Source organism: Micrasema longulum, unplaced genomic scaffold (assembly GCF_059751315.1).
Source record: "Micrasema longulum isolate JH-2025_06_02 unplaced genomic scaffold, ASM5975131v1 h1tg001556l, whole genome shotgun sequence".
NCBI lineage: Eukaryota > Metazoa > Arthropoda > Insecta > Trichoptera > Brachycentridae > Micrasema > Micrasema longulum.
In genome coordinates, this window is record NW_028278739.1 from 51,694 (window position 1) to 64,824 (window position 13,131).

At 34.4% G+C, this 13,131-nt stretch overlaps 1 protein-coding gene across 1 annotated transcript; it reads right to left on the reverse strand.

Moving 5' to 3' along the window:
- Window positions 1–814: 814 nt before the first annotated feature.
- Window positions 815–11,346, reverse strand: LOC148274937 (phosphatidylinositol transfer protein alpha isoform-like). The gene is made up of 5 exons (XM_088236394.1): window positions 11,254–11,346; window positions 10,816–10,846; window positions 7,160–7,271; window positions 4,448–4,677; window positions 815–2,860 (listed from the first exon to the last, which is right to left on the reverse strand). The coding sequence occupies exons 1-5, from the start codon at window positions 11,268–11,270 to the stop codon at window positions 2,432–2,434; spliced, it is 819 nt and encodes a 272-aa protein (XP_088092520.1). The 5' UTR covers window positions 11,271–11,346; the 3' UTR covers window positions 815–2,431.
- Between the last annotated feature and the right edge of the window lie 1,785 nt (window positions 11,347–13,131).

Here is a 13,131-nt window from a genome sequence, read left to right on the forward strand (position 1 = left end):
CTGCCACAACATCGATTCCCGGAAGTTTTCCAATAATTGGCTGATTAGGATATTTAGTCTTTTCCCCAGCCTTTCTCTGAGACCCGCTATCCGGTGCCGCAGCAGTCCATCCCAGCGGGGAAGCGGCAAACATCTCACCCGCACTACAATGTCGGGAAAGAGTATGTAGGGCTCTAAAACCGTTGTTGCAACACACTTACATACCCCTAACACTACATTGGTTGTATTTACACCACAGCTCGCGGGTGTATTGCTGCATGCAGCATGCATAGCACCCGAAACAACCCGTTCTTCACTTTCACGTAACATCGACAGAATCTTTGCATTACATATTAGTTTTTTTATTATAACCATGCATATAACATGGTCAGTGGAACTATTTCCAAATTGATTTGGATCTCAATCTTTGAATCAATAAACACTAGCATGTGGCACCGGACTGAAACAACTCATGTTACCTATGAATTCAATAGATGGCAGATAAAGACCAGTTAAATGTTTATGTTTATTTCACATCAAATACAGTTAAAATTCATAATCCTATTGATTTCAATACGTAGGTACATATTTTTTCTGCAGTTATAGCAACGAAATCGCAATTGTTGCGTAAACGAAACTGTCGGTGACAATATTGTTTTAGGGTTTATTGTCTTGCAGCAACTTTCTCCTCCTGCTCAGTATGGGAAATTACAAACATATGAACATGCGACTATAACATACACAATCCGTATATACCGGGGTTTAAATATTATCTAAAGATTGTAAAAATATTACATAGGATGTGAATTTGGAAAGGAGAGGAAAAGAAGAAAAGTAGTTGTGTCTGCTTTATTTATTATGTAAATGTGACGGTCTCAGTCACCGGCGCTAGGTGGTGGCCGACACTAGCGGCAGCGGCCGGTCACTGACACTAAGCAGCCACCAATGACCTCAACACAGTAACGAGAACATTTATAAATCCAAATTGACGAAATGTGTTACAATTAACAGAAATGTTTAATTTAAACATCACAAAATATTTTTGAATATATTTTTCTAACAACCATTTACACTTTATTTACAATATATTTATATAATATTGTAGAAGGTCCAAATATAAGATTTAATTTTCATGTACATACATAATTGCAGATTCTGAATACATACTAAGTAAATATACTCTCTAAGGTTACAGTTCTAAGTAGTCCTAAACTCTGTTCCGTGGAACATAATATAAAACATTAAGGATGTGTGGAGACTTGTTACTAAAGATAAAGATGTGAAACGACGCCAACCGATATATTATATTATGTACAAAGTGCTAGGGATTAGTTCCGAGGAAACCTTCCTGCCATAGATATTCCACAGAGCATTCAACAATCTAACAACATCAACAGTAAGTATTATTTATCTATATATTGCATTTTCAGTAGGTCAGTTTTCTACATAATATTCTAAATACGTTATACTGTCTTCTCCGATGGCAGCCCCTTAATGCGATTCGGTTGATGTTAGAATTTCTTTCTGAACATAAAGATAAAAGGAAATAAAATGAAAATATACAAAAATTATACAACCAAAAAAATTTATTCAAGTTAACATTAAGTAGGTGAATGCTGAAGTAGTTTTTTAGAAAATAAAGATATATACAATACACTTCACCGACGAACATAACCATTTGCGGAGCTATATCTGGAAAATTAGATGAGATTAAATAAGTTTATTCACAGCGCAGTTTCAACTAGACTCGAATGAACTGGAATTTTCTACCGTGCTTCCCGAGTTACTGTGCGTCCATACAGAGCCATAACCCGACCTAACATTACATAATATGCATATCTTGTACGAGTGCGAGGAAACCTAATACTGCCACACGGCCCCAGTCTGCCTACAGTCCCAGAACTACGATGTGTTTTCTTCCAATCATTATCTGTTCACCGAGGGCTTATATTCGTACGAACAATGACGACGACTCTAGCTACGGTAAATGGAAGCCTAACAATAATTGTCACTAGGAATTGGTTTATTAGACTATCCGAGAAGGTCGGTAGAAGGAATCTGGAATGTGGGGGCCGTAGTTCCAGCTTCCGAGCCTCGGTTCCGGGAGTTCCCGACTAACCGTTCCAATAACACAATGACTACCGAGGTATATTACAAGTAACCGAGGGTTACAACCGATACAAACACGACTAATGTTTTACAAAAATATTCAAAACATCTTATGTCTCCGAACGAATAAATATTTCATCAGCATCTGTAATAATACTCGAGGACGCGATAAAAATATATTTTGTAAGAAATCACAAAAAACAGTCCATTCTCAAACGCCGTTTACCATCTGCAGCGACTTCTCGCACCATTTTATACACTTATAAATACAATAATAGAACTCTTCCCGAAGTGAGAGAGCCGGCTACGAAGTAGACTATCACCGGCTGGCCGGAGCGGAGAGCTACTCGTTATCCGCACGCATGCCGCGAACCTCTCCCTGCCGCCGCAGCTTGTCCAGGTCCTCCTTGGTCTTGTCCTCGATGGCGCGGATGTCGGCCATGGTCAGGCCGTGCCACTTGTCGAGCCAGCACACCACCTGCCTGTGGAATGTGGTGAACAGCCGCCTCTCCGACTTGAGGATGAAGCTCTCCACCTTGTTCTGCAGGCCGAACCACTTGAACTCCACGGTGACGAGCTTGTAGCAGGTCATGGCGGGCTTGTGTCCGCGGACCCAGTTGGGGCCCGTGAAGGGCCCGCGCCCAGTCTTGTGCGAGTGGAACTTGGTGGGGTCCAGCTCCGGCTTGTAGTCGCTGCTGGAGACGGGGTCGTTGGCGATGTCGATGTACACCACCTCGCGTGACTTGAGCTTCTCGGGAGACAGCTCGTGGACCTGCCAAAATACAAACTTATTCCTTTATACGTAGTTAACATAGTCTGGTGTGTTGAGAGAATATAGCACAATTATTTGTACTTAATGTGCTGACCGAAGCGGGATATGACAGAAGTATAATATCAGTCTATCCGCAATGTCGTATGTGGGTATATACATACCCCTTTACTATATATATAGATTTGTCAACCCAGTTTTTTACCGTAAAATTGCACAATAAACCCCTCAAAAATAAAAACTGAATTGCATTCTGCCATAAAAATTAAGGGAAAATTATGTGGGAAAATCAAAATGGTAATGTACTCACTATTAGAAGCATTTCTTGACATAATTTTATATAAATTGTGATATCTAAGGAGAAGTTTCGCCAGTTCTAGGGTCAAGGATCTTTAGTGGAAGTTTTTTCTTCTCAATTTGTATAATATATTATCGGGTTTCTCGCACAAGTTGGTAACTACAAATTTTCGAAAAATGAAATTTCTTCAGAAATGGCATAAAATAATCTTTGTTTGAAAAGTAAATAAAAATATTTCATATTTTATAGATACAAAAAAAAATCTAATTTTCAACTTGCAGTTTTATTTAAATAGATGATTTGGAATGAGCTATCAACTTTAAAAGTGCAATTCTCGCAACTAGTAAAATGTAGTTAACTTGTACCAGAAACCTACGATATATCAGTCATACGCAAACAATTCAGAAAAAAAAATACAGAAACAAATATTACTGAAGTGAATACTGACATTGGGTACTATTTCTACATAATATATTATGATATATATATTTAGGAATTTAATAATAATTATTAGACATAACAATTTCATATTATTTATAAAACATTATAAGTATCAAAAAACTTAATTTTTTTAAATGACAATATAATTATGATGCAAGTTCTTCTTGAGTTACATAGTACAATGGGTAAATAGAGAATTTTCCTATATTCACTTACAGTAGAATAAGATATTGTAATAAATACTATTTTTCATTCATTCTTATCTTGGCATAATAAAAAATGAATACTCAATTGATGTATTTGGTATTATCAACTCCTATCACTTGAAATTAGTAAATTAATATTTCTAGATTAAGATAAAGAATATAAGTATGATTTTAAGTTCATATTTCAAGTTAAAAAAACTTAAATAAGGATGTACTTATTTCATTGTCGAAATCTACTCCTTTTTGCAAGAAACATACACAAATAAATATTTATTTTCTAAATAGAATTTTATCACTGTTAAAATATATCACTTTGAACGTTGCCAATCTATGCATCCCTTTAGGTGCCACGAGTGAAATATCTCGCGCATGATACAGTATAATGTGAATGTTTGCAGTAAATATCTAGAATATGTTTTACTGGTAATTTAACACACTGCCTAAAATGAAAAGAAAGACCATTCCACTTATGATTCTGCGTGATATCCTCTAACAAAATTTATCCCTATTGACATATTGACGGTATTTTTCTTTCCAAAAATCGGTTGAATCTGTCTGGGATTTAAACGGTTAAGAAGTATCACAAAAGACACATGAAACCTGCGAAAATTTTCTGGTATTAGCTAATTATGGTTAAGATTTTACATTTTCGGAATCTCCTTCGTCCTCCAGGTGGAGTGATTCGATGGAGATGATGAAGTTCTCCTTCATGTAGCCGGGATTGGTGAGCACCGTGCGGCAGTAGGGGTACGCGTTCCAGGCTTCCTCGTGGATCTCCAGCGAACCCTTGGGGGCCAGCAGTCTGATGAAGGCCGGCACTTTAGACGCCAGGTGGTAGATCTTGTACGTGTACTGTCCGGCCGAGAACTTTCCTCCTGCAACACGCGCAATATATTCATACAAAATATGTATGTTTTGTGTATTGACTAAATATAAAGAGTGCTTTAGAAAAAATCACATACTTGAATAACAATGCTAAAAAAATACACAGTAAATAAAGCACAACATAAGTAGACAAAATTATTTTATTTATTTATTGAATAATATAGAAAATGAACAAAAACAAAATGGAGATTCAACATAAATATATAAATTAATTAGTTATGTATTCATTTACTATTATTATTTTTTATATTTCAAGCATTATTTTGAGGTTAAAAATTTCTACTAATTTATTGTAAATATTAGGTCAACCACTTACTGACTTTTTAGTTATAAACATTGAAAAGCATCAGATTGGTTCGATCGAAAGTCGAAAAGAGGGCTGTATTTCAATTTTATTACGGGTATATTAATTTTAAAAGGCTTATTAACATTAAATACCTCCAAGTTATTTGATTTTAATCCTTTATTATTAGTATGTAAGATATCAAAATATGTCTGTCGTATTCAGCGTCGCAGCTAGGGTCACGAGTGCCTAGGGCGAAAAGAAAGAGAAAAGAAGGCTGTGGGTTGCCCCCGGCAGTCGCCTGCCTAGCAAGCCCCTAGCTACGACGCCGTTTGTACTTAATAGATGGATACGATGAATAATTTATTTTTAACAGTATCAATGATTTTTATGTGCCTCCATTGAAGTGACATTGTCTGAAAGGTGGCATGAAATATTGGATGGTTGGGTGAATCATCAATGACGGATTATCAAATTCTATTTTATTTTTATTTATTTAGAAAACATAGGCATTATTTTCTATTATATAATGTAAAACTCATTTAGGGACAAGCATAGAACAATATTTGATTAACATTAATCGTTAAGTCTAAAAAGTTTCATTGATATCTTTTTCAATTTCCTGAGTAAACTTTATTTTTACATTAAGTTCTTAATTATTATTAGTTAAAAAACAAAGTTAATCAACATTCTGTTCCACTCCATATGCAAAAAAATACCGTCAACTGATCTCTTCTATTTATTGATTGATTTGGTGTTTATTTTGTAGAACTCCATATTTAAACTTATAATATAATAAATCAAACACTGATTTTAGTTTACTGAAAACATTATTTTATTTTTACAAATATAAAAACAAAAATTTCGTGACAATTGTTTCGCCTTGTTAGGGGATTTTTCATTTCGCCTTGTAAAATGATTGCTTGCATGATGCGTTATTAATAGATGAATCATTTTACAATTGCATTTAAATTTTTAGAAATTCTTAAAATATAAATATTGTATAAAAATACATTTATGTTTATATAATTTTTTTTATAATATTTTAATTGTGTATTAAAATTATAAAAAACACGAACCTATTACAATATTATTGATATATTTTCCACAATATTATCTAAAGACATAAAACTATAAAGCTTCATTAATCATTCATTTTACAATACATTCATGTACGTCAATAAATACTTTGTGGTAAATTTTTTCGAAATTCAAATATAAATACCTAAATTCCCCATTACCTATTAAACACTTAGCCTTGCCCTCAACTATTGGTTTTCCCCGCAATTATGATTGATGTACATGCTATAGTTCATAAGATTATTTTTATTTATTACTTAAGTACCTTGAATTATATAACTATATAAGAAGATTCAATCCATCTAATCTTCACATTCGTTTGAAAATGCCCTAACAAGGCGAAACAATTGTCACAAAATTTTTGTTTTTATATTTGTAAAAATAAAATAAAGTTTTCAGTAGACTCAAATCAGTGTTTGATTTCTTACATTATAAGATCTCTTCCACAACGATTTTTTTAGTATTTATATGAATGAGGTAAAAGTCCCGACGAAGTGACATAACATCTCAAAATCGGTAGACAATGAAAAGTTTGCAGTAGTAATATTCACCAACTATTAATAAGTATTAATTTAGCAGATAAAGCGGTGTAAATAGTCGCCATCATACATATCACCGTAATGTCCAGTGACTGGCGATGTTTACAAAAATTCACCTTTAGTTTATATTGGTTTAAAAAGTGAACACGAAACATTCATTTGCTTTATATTTCGCTTCAGCCATGAACACGATTGCAATTTGGGAGAAAACAATTGCGCAAACATTACTGTTGTTATGTGTAGGTGGACAATTATATACATACACACACATCTGTGCATGTCGATCCGTAATATTGTTCCATAAATTAGTAACATGAATATGAAATATCTAAATGTAATTTGATATAGGTATAAAATCGAATGAAATAAAACAAATTTTTGCAGCGTAAAAGAATGATAGACTTTTATCTGACGTCGATTACGTATTTATTCTAAAATATTCCAATTTTATCAGAACACAACTATTAATCTTCATCAAAGATAACAAATTTGATAATTCGGTGGCAATATCCAGAGTTTTATAAGATTTAGAGGAATGTTTGGAATAATAAGTAAATGCAGAAAGCTCACCGAGAAGGGGATAATCTTTAAAAGGTTCATTCTTTAAAACTTCGATCCCCTCTCCTCCTCCCGTCTCGTTTTTAGAAGCCTCGGCCACCGCCCACAGCTGCCCCACTTGGTACTGCGAACATACATAATATACACGGTATTTAGATAGTACACAACACACGGGACACGTAGACAGACAATTATTTCAATCAAACACAATCAATCAATTATTCAACTATCAACTATCTCGGCACCGATTGCATTTATTGAAATGCAAAATATGTTGAAATCAGTTATATTGTAAAACAGTTATATTGGAAAAATTGTCCAAAAATGCATAAAAAATCATTATTTTAAAAGGGGATTCTAAATATATGCACATATCTGTATATTACGACTGATGAACTAGTGCTGTAAGTTGTCTAGTTTGTTGAAAACGCGGGATGCGCAACAATTTTTGCATACATTAAACGGTGGGTAAAATCTCCAAAAAGAGTAAGCATAGAAATTTGTGCATTTGTCAAAATTTTGCAAGATTTAATCCTCCGCTGTTTGACGTTTGTAAAATAATACTTGAAGATTTACTTAAAAAAAATAAGTATAAAAGGAGGTATTACATAAATGATTCATTGTTTATTCGTAAATAATGTTTGAACATACACAGCGAACTGCTGTTAAAACAATTGATTTCCTTAGCAAGTACATAGTTAAGTATCTAATTTAGATCGCTTAGGAATACATGTCTCGAAAGCATATAATAAATTGTATTTATTTATTTTTTAAATCAATGGAATAAATTATTATACTCTAGACTTTTTATCTCGTTTGATCTCATCAGTGATGATATAATAATTGCACAAAAAGCTTCAATAAAAATTATCTTAAGAGTCCCAATCAGAACTAGCTCTCTCGGTATATTTGAAAAATTTTATGTAAAATCTATAAAACAACTTTATGTTAAAGATTTGTTACTATACGCACGTAAACATTATTCTCTACCTTCCGTTACAAATACAAGAGTTACTAGATACTCCACTCTGATGCTGCAAAAAAATAAATACAACCTTCAGTAAAAGAGGATTGGCCTACTACTCGGTGTGTGTACAATCTACTTCCATTATCCATAAGGACAATTAGTAAGTTCTCACAATATAAAATTGTTATTAAGAAATGGATAGTGGAGGTGGGTTGCGCACAGATCGATGAGTGGATCAAGCCAAAAAGGTAAAATGTGTGTACTGTTTATGAAGTTTGTTCTATTGGTCTATATAAATTGGTTATGTTTTTTTATAATTATTTTAGCTTTTTATTGTTTATTATGTTAATGATAATTAGGTTTATTGGATTAATTGAGTTTTTTTTATTGTTGTTTTATGTTAACTTTGTTAAATAGCTAATCTTAGGCATTTTTCACATTTTGTAAAATGTTTCCCTCGGCACGGGACACCCCAGTGAGGGAACATCATTCTGTATAAAAAAAAAGAATACAAACAATGTAAAAGTATAAATAAATAAAATCATTGATAAAATCAACCCATTTAATCATCATCACATCGTATCTCCTATCCACACCCAAAAGCACATAGGGCATCGAATTGTTAAACTAAATGCACCGCATCTCGATCGACTGTTACATGAAGTCTTTCAGTTCAAGCGCCAGTCCAGGAACAACCCAGGAATCGAACCCGGGACATCGAGCATCGTAGGTGAACACGCCAACCGCTATTCATTTTCTTTTCCCATTTAAAAGCAGTTGCTTAAGCACTTCTTTTGTGAAGGACTGATATATAATAAAATACGGGAATTCAAATTTCGATGATGGAAATATATTTTAAAATCTCTCTTTATTTACAAAATATGACTTAATAGTGCCAGCGAGATGTAATTATGATAAATTATTACGCCTTCAAGACATTTTATGTTAAAATTTCCTTATAACTAAAAAACCGCATAGTAGCATTTTTTGTTTGGTGTCATAAAATGAAATACAAAGTACAAGTTCTAATGATGAGAATTTTCACCGGACAAAAAATTTGACGCAAGTCCCATGTAATTATTTTTTTATGTGATCACATTGATTTAAGAGTAGTATCGATAGAATAGGAAAATTATATTACTTAGAAATAATGAAATTAGTGTGCTCACCAGTTTCGGGACATGACTGTTAACATGTAAAACTTTGGTAACATAAAAAAATATTTAGTTTATTTTTACATCTTGACAACGCCGTTTTTCAAATCCGGTCTTCATATTCATTTTAATTTAGCAATTTTATAAAAAAATTATACCTGTTAAATTATTTATAAAAATCCGGCTCAAGAAATAAGATGCGTGCGAAAACAAGAGATGGTAATAGTAATAGTAATAGATACAGACAACTTCTTTTAGATACAAATATCAACCTTTTTATAATATAATATAGACAGAACTGCTAACAAATATTTATTCTATTAAATCAGGTTAGATATATAACATGTAGATATATAATATATATATATATATATATTTATTTAAATCGAAGCTAGACTGGCAGTGCACAGTGGGGTTTCAGTCCCGACACTCATGTACGGAAGTGAAAAGTGGAATCGGCAGGAGAAGGATGAAAGCAGAGTGAACGCGGTCAAAATTCGGTTTCCCAGACTAATGTGTGGGAAATCAATGCATGACAGGGTTACAAATTACGAAATTAAGCGAGACTGCAAATCTGAGACAGGTACAATCGATAAGATTGAGAAAAGATCGCTGAGATAATTTGGTCATGAAGAGGTAATGGATGATGAAATAATGGTAAAACATATATATATGGCGAGAATGAATGGTAATATAGGACGAGGACGACCAAGGGAGACGTGGCATGATTAGATAAACCAAAATCTCTGGTCTGGTCATATCAACAGCAGAGACAACCGAAGGGCATGCACAACAAGATGTATGAATGTGGAAGAAGCTAGGAATGTATGTCAGGATAGAAGTGTGTGACATCCATCGTCTCTGCCTACTCCCAGGGAAAATAGCACGACGGTAGTAGTACATATTTTTGATTTCATCAACACATTCGGAGGCAAATATAATATGAGTGCATGAAAAAATACTCAATTAAAAATAGTACAGAGAGTTGGGACTTTTGTCTCAAAAAATGCAAAATGAAGTACTTACTGTGAACAAATGAATGAATTGTTTGGAGAAAAATTCAATTACTTAAAAAGGGAGATGGAATCGGGTTAATTGTTTTTATACCGAAACCCCGTCTAACGGAGAAAATGTTGAATTTGAACCAATTAAAAAAGGGGCGAATTGGAAGAATTACTCGGTAAATTTCCTCTAAAGGAACACAAGAGAAGGCTAATTATTATTTCTCTCTTCATTCACCGAGTTATCCGTTAGGATCCGACGCTTTCTTTTTAACAATAGAATAGATGTTATCAAATGTTTGTCTCCCATTTTTTTCAAAGATACAAGCCGGAATTTAAGAAGCCAAAAGAATAAAAAACTCAATTTAAAGTCAATAGGAAAATATTACGGATTATCATCGCCGGGATATGAGTTAAAAGCCACAGCAAGTAAGCGTGAATCTCTCGCACCGTCGAGGTGAGGTAATCAGATAATCGGGTAATGAATTGGTGACTAATGAAGGCAGGCGAAGTGGCGAGTGTGGATGTGGATAGAACGAAACTTACCTCCTCGACTGTCAGCGGCAACGGCAATCGGCTGAAATAAAACGTTCATCGGATAAGTTAATGAACATGTTGAGTAATAATAATGAGGGATAACACGCGAGAAACTGAGATTGGAAATAATAACGGAGTGAAATAATTGACGACATGTCATGGAATTGCACAGCCTTGACCCGACGATCTGTCAGTGTCACTTTGATACTCTGGTAAGTATATTGGCGGATAATTAAGAAATTTTGAGGTTTATCGATATTGGAATATTGATCCGCTGCATGAAAAGGCTTTGCGGACAATATTTCGTAACGATAAAGTAGTGCAGTACAAGATAAGGCTGGCCTCGGCGAAAGCTCGTGCATTGATTTTTGACATTTTATAACAGAAAACTGCAAAGTTTACTCGGACTAGATACGAATTCAAAGTCGGCGTAAAGCGATTACTTACAATTCTTTATAAATCATTTTGCTATTCACTAAATTGAATACACTAATCGCACACAGAAAACGCTACCGCCGACAACCGATTGAGTGGCTCACTGGAGAACATACGACGTCTGCGCGTGCGCCGCTAATGTCGTGACGCAACGGATATGGCGTCAGGGGAGGGTGACCGGATATTACGTTGTTGGAAAAATATCCTTGAATTATCGAGGAAAATTCTTTTTCGTACCACAATCGATAAATTAATATACATTATTGATTTGTACAAAAATATTTACCAATAGTATTGAAAATTCAACCGCAATTAAAACTTTTTACGGAAATAAATGTTTTAAATATTTTATGCAAACTTGTGATAAAACCTCATTAATTTATTATTTACTCCAAAAACTAAATTACCTCGCACCTTTATCACAAATCATTTCATAATTGATAATGTATCCACAGTCCACACGTCTGTAGACTGGATTAAGAATTTCCAGTAGGGATTGCGGAAATCTTGGCATTTATAGGGGTTATGACCTGTCATTTGATGGATGTATTTTGCAAATAAAAATATTTCCCTTTATTTTTAAGCCCCGCATTTTATGTGTTTATTGACAAAGAATACAATTCCGACACAGATTGGTAAAGTAGGTAGGTCAACTCAAAATATTGCATTCAGACCGATGGAAGTTCAGGCACTTACAGAGCTCACATTGGCCGATCTATGTGATGTTTGATCGTTTACTAATAATAGCCGTGCAAAGGCTTAAACTTCCCTTTCAAATTACACAAGTATTAAATTCTCAATGGATCTTTATATATCTAAACGTAATAATGTCTATTCATATTGATTACACAACACGTAGGGTGCATTTTTAGAATTTCCATTAACTGCTTTCAATTCCTTATATCTACATCAGTGCACATAACTACAACAAATTTGCTCTTCAGCATAAAACAAAAAAAATAAAGTTATGTTTCCTTTTTTAATGGTGGTAGAGTATATCGGTTCATCAGGTTATTAGTAGAGCGAGAAGCCGAGTCCGATTAGAGAAACCCGAGCTATTGCCGCCCCTCCATCAGCCATTCTATACCAGCTCGTACAGAGCGACCCTTTTAACATGGGAAGAATAATTTGTACGTACATATTAAATTCATCCACTGCAAAATTACACAAAGCAGACTACCTACCTATACCTATGTATTATGAAGGCGCACTTCTTCTTCCATCAGTTCATTTTTTCTTATCCCATTTTTTTTTTTGCACCACAACAGGCCAGGAGGCCCAATTACAGTGGTGAATTACATTACAAAACAACCAGGCTTGAGAAAAATTACATTTTTAATTTTTGTGTTCTCACCGGGAATCGAACCCGGAACCTTCCGTGCGTGAGTCAAGCGTCTTGACCACTACACCACGGAGGCCGCCAGTTACCAGCAACCAGTCTCTTGTAAAGACATTTTTGCCACATTTTCCAACAGTAGGTGGTCACATGATATGCAATTCAGCCCTTTAGACTTCAACTGTATGGCCTACATGCCTTATTTGGATGGCTAATAGTTTTTTACACCTCTTTGAGATCTTTCTTTGTTATTTTAGTTTAATTCTGACATGAATTGCAGATGGACCAGTCAGCAGCGGACGTTCAGGACATTAAAACTCTCAGGAGGCATGTGCAGTAAATGGCCAACCCAATCGTATCTCCTCCGCTTGATGACAGTTGTCACCAGAGTTTGATGCGTCTGTTCTCTTATTACTTCATTCCTTACAAAGTCAAACCACCACACACACATAGTGTCACGATTCACATCAGTAGAGGAGAATAAGTGTTACACAGGCGTTATATAGGCAGAATTTGGTTTTCAAGGAGTGAATATCCGATCTCCAGACAGCCTT

What these genes read in the sequence shown, in the direction of transcription:
- LOC148274937 (XM_088236394.1), bottom strand. An exon ending in TAAAGATTATCCCCTTCTCG is followed by an intron (nt 4,678 to 7,159) that starts GTGAGCTTTCTG and finishes CGCGTGTTGCAG; the next exon opens with GAGGAAAGTTCTCGGCCGGA. An exon ending in ACGAAGGAGATTCCGAAAAT is followed by an intron (nt 2,861 to 4,447) that starts GTAAAATCTTAA and finishes GTATTTTGGCAG; the next exon opens with GTCCACGAGCTGTCTCCCGA.